Genomic DNA, 19,137 nt, shown 5'->3' on the forward strand with positions numbered 1-19,137 from the left:
GACAAACCAAGACTAAAGCAAGACAAAAACAGCACAGAACCCAGGACAAACCCAGGACAAAACCCAGTACAAAATCCAGGACAAAACCAAGACTAAAGTTAGACAAAAACCAGGACAAAACCCAGGGCAAAAACAGGACTAAAAGAGGACTAAACCAGGTCTAAACCAGGACTAAACGAGGACTAAATCAGGACTAAACCAGGACTAAAACAGGACTAAACCAGGACTAAACCAGGATATTCACCTTATTTTAGAATAGGCACCACTATACGACGTAATCCTTCTTTAGTCAACAAACCGAACTTTAGAGAAAATAAGTTCTACACAGACTAAAAAGCACTTCTCGGGAATCGGTGCAGTGTTGACTTGTTGCTCACGTGGACGTTGGACATTTTATACCAATCAATCTACTTTGTAGCACATTTTAGTGGCGAGACTTTCCCCCCGATCCGTGGAAAAAGAGGCAAAAGTGGGCGGGGTGGAATAAGATCAATAGGGACTAATATCATAACATCAATCATAATATCGTCTGAATAGTATCATTGGGAAGCTCCGAGAAAGTATTCCGATATTCTTTCGTGCTCTTACTCATGTATGTCCTCGGACAGCGATAACAACTGCACTTATTTGTAACATTGTGCATTATAAAACACCACATCTGACCGCGGGTGACCACTGCTCCCGCGCATGAAACACGACGCCAACAGCAACTCCGTCTTCTCTTATAGATTTCATACGGGCAGCCTGCGTCCGTCCTCTTCCTGTAACCCAGCGCTGCGATGGCCGTCATCTCCTGTCGTCCCTTCCTGTCACCCGCTCGCTTGATCACTCCATTATTCATGCGCTCATCAAATAACCTATCCCTCTTTGATCCCCACCATTGATGCTTGTCATCCCAGAATCGCTCCATAAATAACCCAAACGCATTTTGTCTCCGGACGTGCGCGGTGCCGGTCCCGTCTGTGCCGTTACGTCTAAATAGGTCACGCCACATCTCCATACGTTTGAATGCGCGCCGCTCGCTCCCATCGATTTACATACAGCACTTTAAACAGCGGCCGCCGTCCCCCGCTCGCTCCCATTCCCCCGTCTATTGCTTTTTAATCCATTTGACCCCATTAAGAATCAATTGCTGCGCGATTGAACACGGGAGAGGTTAAGCTGCTTCACGTATGAATTGCAAAAGGGCTGATTTGTATAATTGCGGCGTATTGTTAACCCGACTGTAGTGGCGCACAATGGAATTAGCTGAAGATAAGCTGAACGAGAGATACTGGAGTTAAAGAGCTTATTGGACACCTCACCGGGAGCAAATCGGTTTGTTTAACACGTTTTAATATTGTACATATCCAGTGCGCGGGGAAATGCCATGTCGGACTACAATGCCACCCCAGGTCTGAGTCATAAATGATATTGTGTCGTTTGTGCTTTATGTCTTGAATATTGCATTATGTAAATTGAGACCAGTGAAGGTCACAAACACGACCTGTGGTATTTAAGAGCTGTCTGAAGATCACGCTGTTGTTTGTGGGAGATTTAAAGTCTTCCATTATTTAGAGTCGACTTCCTTATAATGATGTTTGAGGTGGGTGGTGTGTATTGACAAAAAATTAAAATCTCAATATTTTTGGAACGATCTCGGTCACCTTTTTTTAACAATGCGAGATTCACCACAAAAGGGAAGAAATTTCACTCTGTACCCTTGTCTGGCACTAGATGTTTCTGTCTCTTTAGTAGTTTTGGAGTATAAGTCGCATCAGCCAAAAAATGCATAATAGAGAAGAAAAAAACATATATAAGTCACACTTGAGTATGAAATGCGGTTGCAAGTGTAAAAATAACAAATAATATCACATATAAGTCGCTCCGGAGTATAAGCATATAAGTATAAATATAAGTATAAGTCGCACCCCGGCCAAAACTATATATAAAAAAAAAAAAAAAGATGCGACTCTAGTCCAGAAAATACGGTAATATATATAAAAAAAAAAAAAATCATATATAAGTCGCACTTGAGTATGAAATGCGGTTGCAGGTGTGAAAATGACAAATAATATCACAAATAAGTCGCTCCGGAGTATAAGTATATAAGTATAAATATAAGTATAAGTCCCACCTCGTCCAAAACTATGAAAAAAGGTGCAACTTATAGTCCAGAAAATAGGGTATAGACAATGTATTTGTTTGCCAATCATCCTTACCAAAACTGATTCATCTCCCACCTAATTTAAAGTTGCGTCTTCTGTTGTATGTTTGCATAACTGCTCCTCTTGTTTTAGGCAAAAACAAAGTTTAAACGAAGTGAAACTATTTGCCAGCGCAGTAACTCATATAACTTGAAATTAGCTTGATAATCTTATTTGGCGTTTATTAAGCAGAACTGTCTCAAACACGACAAATCTGTCTTCTTTTTGTCTAGATTTGAGTGAATGAATCTTGGTCAGATGCTCTTGTTTTGATCTTCTTCAAACCGTGTGTCGGTGTGGAAGCAGGTGGAGTCTCACACAGTACATTTTATGGCAGCTGCTGTGCTATTTTTATATGTACATTTCACGAGTTGTTTTAGTCCAGCCATTACTTAAAGGAATAGCACAATAAAATGCCATGTATAATACATGCAAATGCCCACAATATAAACTAAAAACCCCTATCTCTTGTCTTTAAACAAATGAATTAAACATATTCATAATGCTGTTGCTAAATTAAACATTTTTCGCCGCCATGTCCCAGACCCCATGACCTCCCAAACTGTATTTCGCAAACACTTTATGGCGTTGGCTTTCCCTTTGATGCCTTAACACGTTCATTCAGATCGAAAGCAAACAGGCTAATGAAAACATTAAGGCTGCAGTCGGCTACCGGCCGCGGAAGTGCTGCAGGAGAAAGTGCAGCCTCTTATGTTTAAAGTGCACTCCTGAGTTCCATTTGATCCACGGAAAGAACTGGAGCCGGGACGGGTTCACTTGGCCTTGTTTTAGGAGGAAACAAAAACACTTGAACAAGAAAAAGGAGGAAAATGACTAAATTAATTATACTACATTATGCAAACATTATCATTGTTTCATTCTGCTACAACGTATTCGACTCAACATAAGCTACTGAAGGGGAAACTAAATATATCAACCATTACTATATTGTATAACCAACTATATTCATTTTACGAGCCTGTATTAAAGTATAACCAACTATACTCATTTTAGACTGCATTAAACTAGAATCCTTATACGCAAAACACTTACTCTACTGTTCCATTTGAGACACAAACGTGCAAAAAAGCCCTTGGAAGAATACTGGGAGAAGGCGTCAACCGTCATATTGCGCCTTATATCTGAACGTTACAAATATACGGCAGAGCAGGGAAATCGGCGCGATTCTGTAACGCCCGTGTAAGTCGCCGGTCATATTCGATAGGGACGGATGCTAAGCCAGCTCTGTTAATCTGTATTAGAATTGTACACGGCAGGGATGAAACATTTGACTGATTTGAACTGTTTCTGATTCGTGCCTTTTCTTTCATAAACGAGCACGCCAACACTACATGTTATAGGTTTGGCGTGTGCTGTTATAGTATAAAACGTGACAGAAAATGTTGCTATTTCTACTTTCTACTGCAAAAGTATGTGGCACTTAATACAATCCTCCGAGGTGTGGGCTACTCTTTACACAGCCATTACGTCTAAATGGCGCCCACACACAGACTTCACCTGCTGACGCCTGTATGACTCATATTGACAGTTTGTTTAACCGTAACAATTGCTGAAACATCTACATTCCCTTTGCATCCGTGTGAGGCTGAGCTCGTTCTCTTTGGTCTAAAATGACACCAAAACAAATATAGCTTTGAGTGCATCGTCCTTTGATCCCAGTTTCCAAACTACATATCCCGAGCGTCCGACTATAGAGCACTTATTTGGAGTGACGTGCGAGGACTTCAAAGCGGCGCGTGGATTTATTTGATTCAGTGCATTTCTTACTGCAAGCAAAGAAAAGGGAGCGAGTGGGGTTGATGATGAAGACATTGAGGCTGGGGCCCGGGTATAATGAAGTCGGCGAGACGGGGCGCGGGGCCAAAGACGAGCCTACCCGCGGCGAAGCTATAGGCGGCATGGGACCCGAGGGGGCAAAGAAGTGCGAGGTGGGAAAGAAGGCCGTTAGATAAAAGAAGGATGACACGGAGGGGAGGGAGAGAGGGCGAGGAGGTGGGACTCATTAGCGGAGTGGACCCTGACATGGAGCAGGCTCTGTTGGCAGATCTCCGGAGGCGCAGTCCAAAACAAGCGGGGCACAACCCAAAAAGCACATTACGGATGCAGGCAAAAGGCCGACATAACAAATGCCGGCGGAGGTAGACCGCAAAGTACACAGGTCCAGACAGCGCTGCGGGGAGAAGCCAATTTAGGGCCGAAAAAAGCGTTGTAATGTAAATGTAACTTTTCACTTTGGTGCACGCAGTTTGAGCACACAAGCTGGGGAACGTTATATCCAAACCGTGAAATGAGGAAGTCCTTATTGTTCATGTAAAGGGCAATTTGACACATTTCCGTTGTGTTGTAAGGTTTTGCTTTTATTTCGGTAACTTCCTGTGTAACCGGAAGTCTACTTGACACTAAGGAAAAAACGCAAAGTAAAGTGAACGACGATAAACGGTGAAAACATGGGCAAAACACGTTGAAACTCGAGGATCTAGCTACAGTCGACAGTGGAACGAGGTCTGTGGTTAAAACGACTTTATTCACGAGCGATTTGAAATGTTTAAGTGACAATTTAATCTAGAAATACGGTGAATTTACGGACAAAATGTAATTGTTTTTTTAAATTTTGTTCTTGCCTAGCTCTTACGTTGGTTGAATGGCACGGAAAAGGAACCATTAAAATACATTTAACCATCAGTTCTGGCCTTCTCAATTCGACTGGATGCTACATTTCGTAAATATTGGAGTGAGATTGATAACGAGGCACTGCGAACATTGACATTCCATTTGATTTGAAACACCAGCAATGGAAATGATTGATGGATACCTAAGTACAGACATGTGATGGGAATAGCACAGTAGAATAGCAGACAGACAGACAGACAGACAGACAGACAGAGACACACACACACACACACACACCGGTCCTCTTAGCATGCCCAGTCATATACAGTAATACACAGTTATGTACAATCATACACAGTGATACACAGTCATACATATACACAGTCATACGCAGTGATACACAGTTATATACAGTCATACACAGTCATATACAGTAATACACAGTTATATACAATCATACACAGTCATATACAGTAATACACAGTTATACACAGTAATACACAGTTATACACAGTTATACACAGTGATACACAGTCATACACAGTGATACACAGTTATACACATACACAGTGATACAAAGTGGCTCAAATGGCATTGATTGGAAGTATTTGGTGTTTTAGAAGCTGCATCATGGAAAGCTCTCTTATAATCTCTTCTGAAGAACAGAAATGTTTCTAAATTGATCCACTGCTCGAACAGTCAATAGTCCCAAAAAAGTCATATAACCTGAAGCACTTTAAGGATCGAAAGGTGCACATTCAAAACATAAGGCTTAAATAGTCACAGTGGTGCATTTTAAACGTCCAGCCGAGGTTCCATGCCAGTGTGCATCGCCGTAGATACTGCAGTTGTGTCATTGAGTAAGACTCTTCACTCCAAACCTGTGGCGAGGCGTCTCCTGCTCTTCGCTTCATGCTGCGAGGATTTGTATCTTAATGGCAGCTCTAATCCGTCAGTCTGACACAACATCTCAGACTGTTACCGTCACAGGGCACTTTAACATGGTGTTCAGACTTAAGTTACTTTCCTCAAATCAAATGCATTGCAGTGTTTGAACATTTCATTTCGGCCTCAAACTGCACTGGTATGAGTGAAACTACAAACACAGAAAATACAGCTCTTGTGGCGAGTACATGTGTGACTTTTCCTTCTCTAAAGAGGGATAAATAAATGCAGAACAAACAGTGCAACAAATATAACGCTATTTTAAACCAATTTTACACTATAATAATAATGCAGCTTTGATTATTCACAACACAGCACTCTGATTGGACCATAAAACATGTTTGCAGTATGTTGAGTATGTTTGCATTTACATTGGCCTTTTTTTTTTGCATTTCCTGTAAACACGGCCAAATGCGAACAATCAGAAACAAACAAAGATCATTACGTACATGAGACATAATTGGTTAGATGGCATTTCAACGATCTCCAGATTTCGTGACTTCAAACTTTTCATCCCGAGCGGAGGAAAGTTCCAATGCGATCTTTACAAATACACTTTGAGCAGTCTTCCACAGGGGGGATGTGCTGAATAGGAGATCCTCTAATGGCATTTGTGAGAAGCTGCCTCAGCATTCAGGCGTAAAGCAACAGACACGACCTAATGCAGCCAATAACTGCATCGTCAGTCTGACATTCAGCAGGGCGCACGGCAGCACGGCAACACACGGCAACGCGGCAACTGTTCAAAGAGCCAGGTTGGACCACTCATGGCACTAAAATACAGTTCAAATTTGCTCAAATATCGTACAACTTTTATCCCAGAACAGCACTTTAGGCTTATAACTTTACTTCCTGTTTGCAATTGGTGACATCACCCAAGGAAATTACCCATCAACCACTAGCCCAAAACTCATTTCGTCACTTTTTTTTTTTTTTTTACTTTGACAGATAAAAGTATGTGAGAACCTTTATTTTGTTAAAGGTTTGGATGAAATGAGTCCCTCGTGTGATGTCATCTTCATTACATCACACGTCATTTTCTACAGATTTATCTACTTGATTGGTTTAGAATAATAATCAATATTTACAACAGGTTTAAATGCACCAAATAAAGTAAAAAAATTAAAATAAAATGATAAAAACCTCTCATCCACACTTAGAATCCACTCCAGTCCCACAATTCGTTTAAGACCTTTACTCGAATGAATGAATAATGCATTATTAAGGTCAAATATGCTTAAAATGCATAAAACTTTGTATAATGTAAATTGATGCATTCTTTTTTTGCTTCTGTCGGTTTTAGTAACAGAAAATACAGTATGTACTTCTGTGTGATGACATTCAGGACAATTAAAGCCAAATGAAACTGATAAAACTGAGTAAATGAATAATGAACTCGGTTGTAAACGATTATGCATCATTATTTTATAAATCATCAATCATTAAAAATTAATCTGGCATAATAAATCAGTCTAATGCAAATGGGAGCTGCCATTTGACACAAAAGGTATTTCTTATTCATGTTGAACTCCAATAAAGTAAATACCAATTAAAAAAATTATGTAAAATCAGTAAAAATCCACTAATAAAACAAATGACATATTATATAAATCATAAAAGTTGGTAATTATTGTATTACTTTGGTCGTTATGTATTATGTTGACCAAAACAAAAGAGGAAATATCATCATCATTGGCAGTATTTCGGGCCAGAGTAAGATGTGAACAATTAAGTGCACATTATTATTATTATTATTATTATTATTATTATTATTATTATGTATTAACTAACAATGTGTGAGGATCAAATGAAGACTGGCCCGACTGCCCCGCACCTTCCTCCTCCTCCTCCTCCTCCTCCTCCTCCTCCTCCTCCTCCAGGATCTGTGTCTGATCTAATGGATATTGAGCGAAGAAAGTGCAGTGTGAGTGGAGACTCTCACAGTCTAACACTCCAAGATCCAGACAAATATTCATTTATTTTAATAAACCTAATGCACCACCGCAAGGATTACACACTTTTATGTAACAGTTGATATGCGCGAAACAAACACACTAACTTAATGTTTTCTGGACGTTTTCTGCCTTCTGCTTGTCCCGACGGAGATGTTTTTGCAGTGGTTCTCAGACTGTGGTACAAGGATGTGCCCACGGGTGATCTAGGGCAAAGGGCAAAGGGCGTCCAAACTACAGATGTGGCCAACAGACGGATATGTGTTGGCCCTCTGGTTTCCTGCTCACATTATTCTGAGAAATACTCTTCCGCCGTTACAACCTCAATCAATAACTTTTATGGCGTGGGACAGGCTTGATCTCCATGGACACAATAAGGTGTCGCCATCAGGCCAAGTTACAGGTAAGATCTGCGGAGAAGCTCACAGTAAGAACGAGTATTTTTTTCAAGACGATAAAAAAGCACGTGACCGTCAACATCTGATACAGTACGTTTAGTCCCGCACGGTGAAACAGGCAAAAAAAAATTAACAATTTTTCCTTTCTTTTTGAGTAAAATTACAGATAAAGGTCAAAAAATTTACTCAAGTAAAAGTGTCGCATATAAAAAACTACGACACACAGATTTTTGACAACCATTAAACAGTTAAATATCGATAACTCAATATTTCTTTTCTGTATATTTCTCTTAGAACGTCAACAGTCCAGCCAACACAATAACGTCTCCATGGCGACGAGCACGCACAAGAAGCGCTCTGGTGACATTACGCGCGGCACATTATTTTAATTATTATCGTCTAGTCTTAAAAAAAACAACCCGCCCGTGCTCCATCCATCGCCTCCACTGTGTTTTGTACCTGTGGAGTCACCGAGTCCACCGAGCGCATCCAGCCTTCAACCTGCCGCTGCACATCAACAGTTGCTATGCAGATCAGGTGGTTGCCATGCACGAAAAAAAAAAAAAAAAAAAAAAAAAAAGTCCCATCTCCCACAGTTGCATGACGCGTGCGAGTAAACAGCGAGTTCTCGGAGTTAAAAATAAGAGGATAAACAGCCATCAACAGAGGCTCGCATTTCCATATCTCAAGAGTCGATTCGTCCAAATAAAGTGCCCTCCGGTTGTCCTGTCGATTGGGAAAGATTTAACATATTCAATTAAGAGAATCCTTCAAGGGTTTGCCCCCGAGTCACTGCTACTAGTGATTAAAAGCCCTCATCGGATTACCTTCGCAGCAGACGGATAGCCAATTCTGCGCTGCTTTATACAGAACATTACGGACATTCAATATTCATGTGCAATTAGAGGCAGGAAACGGGATCGTCTTCAGGCTGAACAATGGGAATCTACTGCGTTTTACTGCGGATTAGCCACGGACTATAGTACTGGAGAGTGTGTCAAAACGTGCAGTACTACAAATAATACAGCAACAAGTGACACAGGAATACTCCAGTTAAAGTATCGGTACCAGTTGAAAAATGTCTTTAAAAAGTATTTCTTGCAAATTTTGAGAACGGTTTAAACATGAAATAGTTATCGTGATGAAAAATTGCGACGATGATGTCGAACTCGATAACATAATTTATCTCAGCCTTTTTTATTTCAATATTGTTGTAAACACTGTAAAAACTCAATATCAATAGGCAGAAAGTCCCCAGCAGGTCTCATACCCAACATAAAGAGTACTTTACTTTTTAAGCCCAGTTAGTAAGTGAGTTCAAGTAAGTAAGTAAGTCAGTAAGTACAAGTAAGTAAGTACACGTAAGTCAGTAAGTACAAGTAAGTAAGTCAGTAAGTCAGTAAGTACACGTAAGTAAGTACACGTAAGTCAGTAAGTACAAGTAAGTAAGTCAGTAAGTCAGTAAGTACACGTAAGTAAGTAAGTACAAGTAAGTAAGTAAGTAAGTAAGTCAGTCAGTAACTACACGTAAGTCACTAAGAACACGTAAGTCAGTAAGTAAGTAAGTAAGTACAAGTAAGTAAGTAAGTACAAGTAAGTAAGTAAGTAAGTAAGTCAGTAAGTCAGTAACTACACGTAAGTCACTAAGAACAAGTAAGTAAGTAAGTACAAGTAAGTAAGTCAGTAAGTAAGTAAGTAAGTACAAGTAAGTAAGTAAGTACAAGTAAGTAAGTAAGCACAAGTATGTAAGTAAGTACAAGTAAGTAGGTAAGTAAGTACATACAAGTAAGTAAGTAAGTACAAGTAAGTAAGTACAAGTAAGTAAGTAAGTACAAGTAAGTAAGTAATTACAAGTAAGTAGGTAAGTACAAGTAAGTAAGTAAGTCAGTGACTACACGTAAGTCACTAAGAACACGTAAGTCTGTAAGTAAGTAAGTACAAGTAAGTAAGTCAGTAAGTAAGTAAGTAAGTACAAGTAAGTACAAATAAGTAAGTAAGTACAAGTAAGTAAGTACAAGTAAGTAAGTAATTACAAGTAAGTAAGTACAAGTAAGTAAGTAAGTAAGTCAGTAACTACACGTAAGTCACTAAGAACACGTAAGTCTGTAAGTAAGTAAGTACAAGTAACTCAGTAAGTCAGTAAGTAAGTAAGTAAGTAAGTAAGTACAAGTAAGTAAGTAAGTACAAGTAAGTAAGTAAGCACAAGTAAGTAAGTAAGTACAAGTAAGTAAGTAAGTAAGTACATACAAGTAAGTAAGTAAGTACAAGTAAGTAAGTACAAGTAAGTAAGTAAGTAATTACAAGTAAGTAAGTAAGTAATTACAAGTAAGTAAGTAAGTAAGTAAGTACGTACGTACGTAAGTAAGTACAAGTAAGTAAGTAAGTCAGTCAGTAAGTACAAGTAAGAAAGTAAGTAAGTACAAGTAAGAAAGTAAGTAAGTACAAGTAAGTAAGTAAGTAAGTCAGTAAGTAGATACCTGAAATGTCCCTTTTACTTTTGCAGTTTGTTACTTTCCAACACAGAATATTGGCTGCCTATGGAACTATGTCAATCTAATGACAGTCTATATTATATTAAGAGTCTTACCCACTGTATTTTAAATATTTACTCCATATACTTTGGACAGCGATTTGCAACTGGCCCTTGTGCGCGGCTCGATTGAGATGAATAAAGGTATAGGCTGCACAATCGATGTGCAATTACTGTAGTGCCAGGAGACAGTTATAACCACAGAGATCTAAGAGTCTTTCCCAAACCGTTGCCATGGCGACTCTGGAACGTATGAGATTCACTCTGAGCTGAAAATAAATAGGGCTTTCCCAGGCTTCCACAGACGTTTATCCAGTAATGGTGCCAGAGATTTGGGTTTTGAGCAAAGCAACGTGTCGTGCTCTCGACGCCGTAAAAGATGATGGGAAAGAGCTGAGAAAAAGTCACTAGTTCCTACTCTGTTTGAACCCGTATCAAATGGGAACTGTTACTAAAAAAAAAAAAGTACCAGGAACTGCAAAAGGCTCCAATAATGCAAAAACACATCTGCATACCGTATTTTCTGGACTATAAGTTGCACCTTTTTTTCATAATTTTGGCTGGAGTGCGACTTATACTTATATTTATACTTATATACTTATACTCCGGAGCCACTTATATGTGATATTTTCACACTTTCAAACGCATTTCATACTCCAGTGCGACTTATATATGTTTTTTTCTTCGCAATTATGCATTTTTTTGGCTGGTGCGACTTGTACTCCGGAAACTGCAGTAATATCGAGGCAGCACTGGAACACTTTCTCAATATGGAATAAACTGTATATCCTTTAAATGCGCCATGGTCCTCAAAATGGCGTTCATGACAGAAAAAGTCTAAAACTAAGGGTGGGCAATCTATAGAAACTTGGATAATATTGTTATTGCTTTTTTTAGTGGTTTAGAGTGAAAAATTCTACAAAAAGACCTGATTAAAAGTAAAAATCAATAACACATTTTGATGTAAGAATGTCCAATGTCATTAAATTTAACCGAACGGAACACAAAACATCTAAGTTCAGCAAAAGCTTATACGCGCTCAATGGTATTTAGTCCCAGACAAATGAAAGTACGGCCTTTACCTTAAATTAAGATAAGATAAGATATTCCTTTATTGTCCCACATGGGGAAATTTCATTGGTGCAACGCAGGTAGATCCAGAGGTAGATACAGAGGAACAGATCACTTATAGGAAGTCTGAAAAACACTTTCAGTAGAAGATCTCCTATAAATAAATAAAAACTCTCATAGACAAATAAATACATAAATACCATTGCATGTGATCCCGACAGTAATTGCACATGAATATGTGTCACGACAGAAACATAGATTGCACATGAATTTCACAGTAATTGCACATGAATTGCACATGAATTCCAACAGCAATTGCACATATGACAGAATTGCACATCAGTATTAGGTTAGGTCAGTATTGCGAGTGTTCAGTACTAACAGTTTTTGTTATAAAGTCTGACAGCAGCAGAAGGAAAGACCTACAGAACCTTTCCTTCACACAGCGAGGGTGGATCAGTCTCTCACTGAAGCTGCTTTCCAGAGCAGAGAGAGTGTCCTGCAGGGGGCGACACTCATGGTCCAGCATAGATGTGAATCTAGCCAGGACCCTCCTGTCCCCCACCTCCTGCACCGAGTCCAGAGCACAGCCCAGGACGGAGCTGGACTTCTTGATGACTCTGTCCAGCCTCTTCCTCTCCCTCTCTGTGATGCTGCTGCTCCAGCAGGCCACACCGTACAGGAGGGCTGATGCCACCACAGAGTCGTAGAAGGTCTTCAGGAGTGGCCCTGTCACTCCAAAAGACCTGAGTCTCCTCAGGAGGTAGAGCCGACTCTGGCTCTTCCTGTACAGTGCGTCTGCGTTATGAGTCCAGTCCAGTTTGTGGTTATCCAGTTTGTGGTTACCTTATCGTCATTGTAACGTTTTAAGTGAGTACAACATATTCTACATACGTCCCTGTTTGCCCGTCTCATTTGTAAAGTTCTAAATGGGTTTGCCTTCCACTTTTATTGGATTTTGTTTGTAAAAAAAAGCATTAACTAGAAGAGTGTACAAAGGCTTAACAATGATGGAACACACGGCCAGAGAACCACTCCTCGATCTTCAAAACAGTTCTTAAAAATTGGTTGAAAAACAAACCGCTCTCGCACCCACAAGCGATCTTATGCTTTTCGTCTGGACTCTTTCAACTTCAGACTGCTGCTTTTACTGTAAATAATCCATGTTGTCTCTGTAGCGCCGCAGATCCGTGGACGTGCCTGGTTTCTGTTGTCTTTGAGGGATAAGGTGTAATGTCGAGCCCTCTGTTGTGTGAATGTTTTGTGGTTTTCTTTAACCTGCCTTAGGACAACGGATGGAATTTAGCTTTTTGTGCTTACTCTTATTTATGTTGACGCTGTGTATGCACTGTCCTCATTTAAATACATACATACATGCACTTTGAAAGTAAGTAAGGTAAGTAAGGTGATATTTCTGCACTTTTGTGATTTATTTTAGGCATTTAACATTTTCCTGATAATAAACCTCAACTAATATGTTTAAAGACATGTTTTAACACATTCCTATTAGCATGACATAAGATTATCATTATTGGCATGCTAAAAATGCTAAAAAAATTTCACCCCTCAGAAACCGTTGGGTGGTGTAGTATTGCGGTACTGTAGTCATTATTATGTCTTTCCAAGAATAAATGACGAATGTTATGGACACGATTCCAAAAACATACATGCCGCACAGAAATATAGCATACCGTATTTTCCAAACTTTAAGTCGCACCGGAGTATAAATCGCACCAGCCAAAAAAATGCATAATAGAGAAGAAAAAAACATATATAAGTTGCACTGGAGTATAAGTCGCATTTTTGGGGAAAATTATCACCAAATCCATTAAATTTTTCTTCCTCTGTGTCACTTCTAAACAACTCCACAAACTCCAGAGGTAGAGGAAGTGCAGATTCTTCTTCTGCGTCGCTTAGAGCCTAGAGCGCCCTCTTGTGGTCTATGAAAAAAGGTGCAAATTGTAATCCAGAAAATATGGTATATCGTGTATTATATAACTGCGATCGTCTGCATGATTTCATCAGATTTACAAGTGCACGAGGGCATAATCTCCACTTGTTCCCTGCATCATGAGCACTCTTCCTCGCAGCGTCAGATCATGCAGGATTTACATAGCAAAAGGCACATATGCACAAATCTACTAACACACGATTAGCTCAAGAAGTCAGCAACGACTCACAGTACGAAAAATGAAGATTAGCGAAGGATTCCGGCGGATACAAGACAATTGCTGATTTCAAAGCGAGCGGGGAGAGGGCGGCATATGGATCATGAAACAGTAGATTCAGCAGCTTTCATAAGCGATTTAACCAGGTTTGAGGGTTAACAGCAATTGATGGTGAAGTGAAACTGGCCAATCAGAGAGCTGATTTCAACAATAACTTCCAGGTTGAAGAGACATAAAAAACTTATTTGTAATAATTTACACATTAATAAATGGTTTATATATATGCCTATCATAAAGTGTTACCAAAGTTTCTACTATGTTATGACAACTCCGATCCCGACCACATCTTACTTGGACAACACACATAAACCAGAGCAGATACACAAAGCCGCCCGCACTCATTGAAAGCTCAAAGCGTCATCATAAACCGTAGGTACCGACCTGTAGACCAAAGTGTCGTCTCCGGAGCTGTTGTACTGGACCTGGAACATCCTCACTCCTGTGGTGGGCGTCTGGCTGCTCCACCTGATGAGGGCCGAGTTCCCCGTCAGCTCCACCAGCGAGACCTTCCTGTCCGCTCCCCGCGTCTCGTTGCTGGGCAAGGCGGCCTTAGAGGAGGTGAGGATGTCCGAGGGCGCCGGTTCCGATGACGGGTCCCGACTCCGGCTGGTGCTGTTGGCCAGGTGGGGCACATTGGTCACCAGCAGCTCCACTCGGCCCGTAGACTCCCCTGCAGCGTTGGAGGCGATGCAGGTGAAATTCCCGGCATCTTTTGGAGACGTGCCGTTGATTTCCAGGCTCCCGTTCGGATAAACCAGTATTCTGAAAAGTAGACGTGAAGATACTTAAAAGAGCTGGAAAGTACACAAATAAGTACAAGTTTGATCTGGCGGTTAACTGACATAAATTCAGGCCTGTCACAATTAGGGCAGAAACAAGTTCATTGATTCATCACAACTAATCGATTATTGACGTGTTACAGACGTGTGCAGTTTGCAGATATGGGAAAGAATCAATCTAAAAGTCATGTGTCCATCACGGGGACGCCTGTCATGCTGGCAATGTCAAATAAATATGGGAAAGAGTGTCTGGAATGCTATATATGTGTTCTGCAATTTCTTTTTGATTTTAATGCATTTGAATTGCCTTGTGTATGAAATGTGCTCTACAAATAAACTTGCCTTGCCATTGAGATAAGCGTCAAGGAATGTCGTGATCTGGACAACATAGACTCCAAAAAATGCCGTGTGCTCAGAGAAAAGGTTTGATGATTCAGACAGACTGATCAATTAGCAAAACTGTATACTGCTACTGCATTTTGAAGTGCTAGTCTACATATTGTTACAGAAAATATCATAATTAACTATCATATTCTACTTCATGCCACTGATGCTGCAATGCTATAGCCAAAAGTTCCCATTAAATGAACAATATCGTTAAAAACATGAGCTCAGAGTCAGTTGAAAATAAATTGTACATTTGATCATGCTTGAACGATAAGTCAATATACAAGCCTCAGTATTTCATTATTTATTTGGTAAAAAAGCAGGTAAGCAGGACATAGCTTTGGAAAAGAAAAGGTAAATAGGTATAGCTAAATATATGCAGCAGGAACGATTGCATTTGTAGTAAAACACCACCCTAGTAGCAGCGAAGGATGATAGTGTTAGTTGTATTAAACACTTTTCTTTGGTAGTTTTTTCTTTGTATTGATAAATGCCAATTTTCATTCCATCTGTTTCTGAAGTTATCTCTAAAGGCCCAAAGAAGCAGAGTTTGGAATATCTTTTTTATAACCATTTAGCTCTCTTGGTGGTTATTATTACTGAGGTCTGCCAGGTTTTCTGATGCCTCCTCCATAACCTGACATTCAGATCAGATGGTAATGAACAGTTTAATCAGTCTCTTTCTCGACCTGCACAATAAGATGGTAATTTAAGAGCAGGAACTGCCTTTAACACTAGGCTCACATTAAAAACACATCGATTTGTTCCGTAATTTCTGCTTCTCAATTTGCCCGACAAATGGTGGATATTAACAGTGTTGGAAAACCTCGAACACAATAGCTCTATGATTATTTGTGATTACCCTATTTTTCATAGTTTTGGCCGGGCTGCGACTTATACTCCAGAGTAACTATTATTTTTTATACAACTGCATTTCACATGTTGATTATTTTCACACTGACAACCACAAGAGGGCGCTAGAAGAAGAATCTGCACTTCCTCTACCTCTGGAGTTTGTGGAGTTGTTTAGAAATGACACAGAGGAAGAAGAATTCAGTGGATTTAGTGATTTGGGGTAAAACTGATGCTTTGGTAAACTTGTTAGCATGTTCTTTATGCTATAGTTATCTGAATAACTGTTAATATGTTACGTTAACATACCAGACACTTACCACAGTTCTGTCTGTGCGTCATGTAGCTGAAGGTGTTAGCGTTAGCATACGTACACCTATTCACCATGTTCTTTAATCTGTTATTATTTTAAACTGCATTTCAAGACGACATGTCTGTTCTTGGTCTTGGATTTTATCAAGTAAATGTCCACAAAAATGCGACATATATATGTTTTTTTCTTCTCTATTCTGATTTGTTGGCTGGTTGACTGGTTTTGCCGTAGTCTAGTCTTGGTTTAGTCCCAGGTTTGATGTTGTTTATGTCCGAGTGCGAACGTACCCTCAATGCACCACGATTCCCTTTCATAAAGCAGCTGCATTTAATAACGACAGACAATACGTTTTAAGGTGTTTTTCAACTTAAAGCTATATCTAAGTTAACGCAAATTGCCGTCCCTTTTCACCGGAACTAGTTTGACCCTGATCGTACCACTCCGCTTATGCTAGCACGGCAGAGGTTTGAATAATACACTATTTCATAACCTCGCGTGGCAGAGTTACCGTACCTTTATTTTGAATGATAAGAAATGTCTGGCTTTGTATATATGCGCATATTTCCCACACTGTAGCGATAATTAAACTCCACTTGCCCCTGCACACCTCGACGATGACCCCGCTACAATATTTATGAGGAGTTCTGCTAAATATGGAATGCCTGGTTGACAAGTGGTGCCAGCTAGGTTACCGGATGGCAAGTGTCTAATGGGTCACATGGAGATCTCACCCCACCAACACAACCTCCGTGGCCTACATCCTGGTCGGCATCGTGCGGGGTCGTGTCACAGCCTGTATTGTGCAGCGGGACGAGGTCGTTTTCGCTCCGTCTCCGTTTCGTATTGAGCTCGAACGATTGATGGAAATGGGTTTCATCGACTTCCTGTTCAAAAGTGCGATTCTCGGCCCGGCTCCTGACCCTTCATTGTGGCATTTCATCAGAGCGGGTGGTGTTTTTTTCTTTTTTTCATTTATGGCGTTACGATTTTGACAAACGTCTACACGACTTTTACGAGCCTATAAGAATCTCGAGTTGAGGTGCAACATTTCTGAGCACACGAGATTTAAATGAAAGAAAAGGCCGGATCGACACGCTTGAATCATTGAATTAAAACACTGTTAAAACCTCGATGTTGTATATTATGTCTCATTTTGAAGAGCTCTAGGCCTACCTGGATGAGTTTGATATGAGGCGGCCCTCAGGACTGATCCAGTGGACCTCCGGCTCTGGGTCTCCATTGGCTTTGCACTTAAGGCTGGCGGGCTGGCCTTCCATCGCCAACGTTTGAGGAGACTTACGGGTCAGAACTGGTGGATCACAGATGAATTCCTAGAGACAGAAATGGTCAAATTATATTACTTGGACAACCAGAACGAGTTTTGTGCTGTATTCTAACTGAAATGACTTGTTAGGCCCGAGCCCCAGCAGGGCGGAGGGCCTATTGCTCCCGCAACGCTGCCGAAGGCAGCGTTGCAACTGTCTGGTTGCATGTTTGGTACCCCCTCGCCCCTGGCAAGTACAGTGAACTAGCCCATGCCGAAGGCATGGATCATGCATACTTACTCCTGCTATGACAGAAATATTCAACAATGAGTGAATGGGCGTAGCCCATTCACTCATTGTTGACAACAGCAGCGCGAAGCGCTGCATTCCTCCAAAAACCCTCCTGGCATCGTCCCGTACGCAAGTATCCATGCCGCAGGCATGGGTCATGCTTGTATCTGCTCAAATCAATGGAAGTCTATGGGGAGTGGGCGGGGCATCCCGACGGAATAGGGAGTGACGAGCGTGTAAGCGCTCGTAATGATGATTCCACCCCATGGCGGCATGGGGAAGGCTTAGAGCTTTCAAACGATGTATAATTTGTTGTTATAGTGGAAACGGCTATATTGTTTTTGCTAAAAATATGATTATTTTTATTTTTCTTGTTCTTCTGCTTTTTGAGCTCTAATTTGACCCCCTGAACATGCTCAAAAACTCACCAAACTTTACCCAAAATTCAAAATCGGCGAAAAATTTAGTTTTTTCTGGGCCATTTTTTTTTTTTTGTTAAAAAATGGCGCGACAGCGCCACCGACAAAAGTCAAAATACATTGCGCCTATGGGAGACGCCCCGAGGTCAACTTTGTCGTAGAGCTACGAAATTCGGAACACGCATTCCTCTTGTGAGGACAAAAAACAAATATTATTGTGGCCACGCCCCCAGACTTACCCGATGGCCGCCATCTTCCTTTGAAAATGAAAACACGCTGTGTTAGCCATTTTGTTCACGTCAAACTTTGACGAACTCCTCCTAGGGCGTTTTGCCCACCGACTTCAAAATCGGCGGACGTCCTCTGGACAAGTGGGGCATCTAAACTTATCCAATTTTTTGAGATACCTTTTACGGTCTGTGTGCGGCGCAGCCGCAAAGTTGGACAACTTATTTTGGGATATTGCAGATCTAAAAATTGTTCCCATTTGATCAAAACAAGTCCGATTAGGACCAAATTTGAATCAGTTGTTCATCTTTCTAGTTTGGACCAGTTTATGATGACAAAATTGAAATGGGCGCGATAGCGCCCCCTACAGAGTGACCTTTAAATTAACATTGAAGGTCAAAAATATGTTTTACCAACATTTTCTAAACTTTACCCAAAATTCTATTTTGGCGTCGCGATCAAAAAAGCCAATCAGACAAATGCCTTAATTTTTACGGCGTAGTCGTAGCGATGACATAAAACTCCCATGTTATCCCTATGGGAAAACCGCTAAATCTCTCGAATATCCACATTTTTCTGTTTCACACTTTAACGAACTCCTCCTAGTGCGTTTTGCCCACCGACCTCAAAATCGGTGTACGTCCTCTAGACAAGTGGGGCAT

The 19,137-nt window shown here is 40.5% G+C and overlaps 1 protein-coding gene across 2 annotated transcripts in view; it reads right to left on the reverse strand.

The window, feature by feature from the left end:
* Positions 1 to 19,137, reverse strand: part of LOC140377149 (leucine-rich repeat and fibronectin type III domain-containing protein 1-like protein) — a 124,578-nt gene that overhangs the window by 63,199 nt on the left and 42,242 nt on the right. For both annotated transcript variants that reach the window (XM_072462467.1, XM_072462475.1), the window contains exons 6-7: positions 17,446 to 17,603; positions 14,323 to 14,703 (exon numbers count right to left, since the gene is read on the reverse strand). In XM_072462467.1, the coding sequence (XP_072318568.1) occupies positions 14,323 to 14,703; positions 17,446 to 17,603 (539 nt within the window). The remainder of the gene's footprint in view (positions 1 to 14,322; positions 14,704 to 17,445; positions 17,604 to 19,137) is intronic.

This window comes from Eucyclogobius newberryi, unplaced genomic scaffold (genome assembly GCF_026437365.1).
Source record: "Eucyclogobius newberryi isolate DKJ021-1_F unplaced genomic scaffold, fEucNew1.0.hap1 SCAF_10, whole genome shotgun sequence".
Lineage (NCBI taxonomy): Eukaryota > Metazoa > Chordata > Actinopteri > Gobiiformes > Gobiidae > Eucyclogobius > Eucyclogobius newberryi.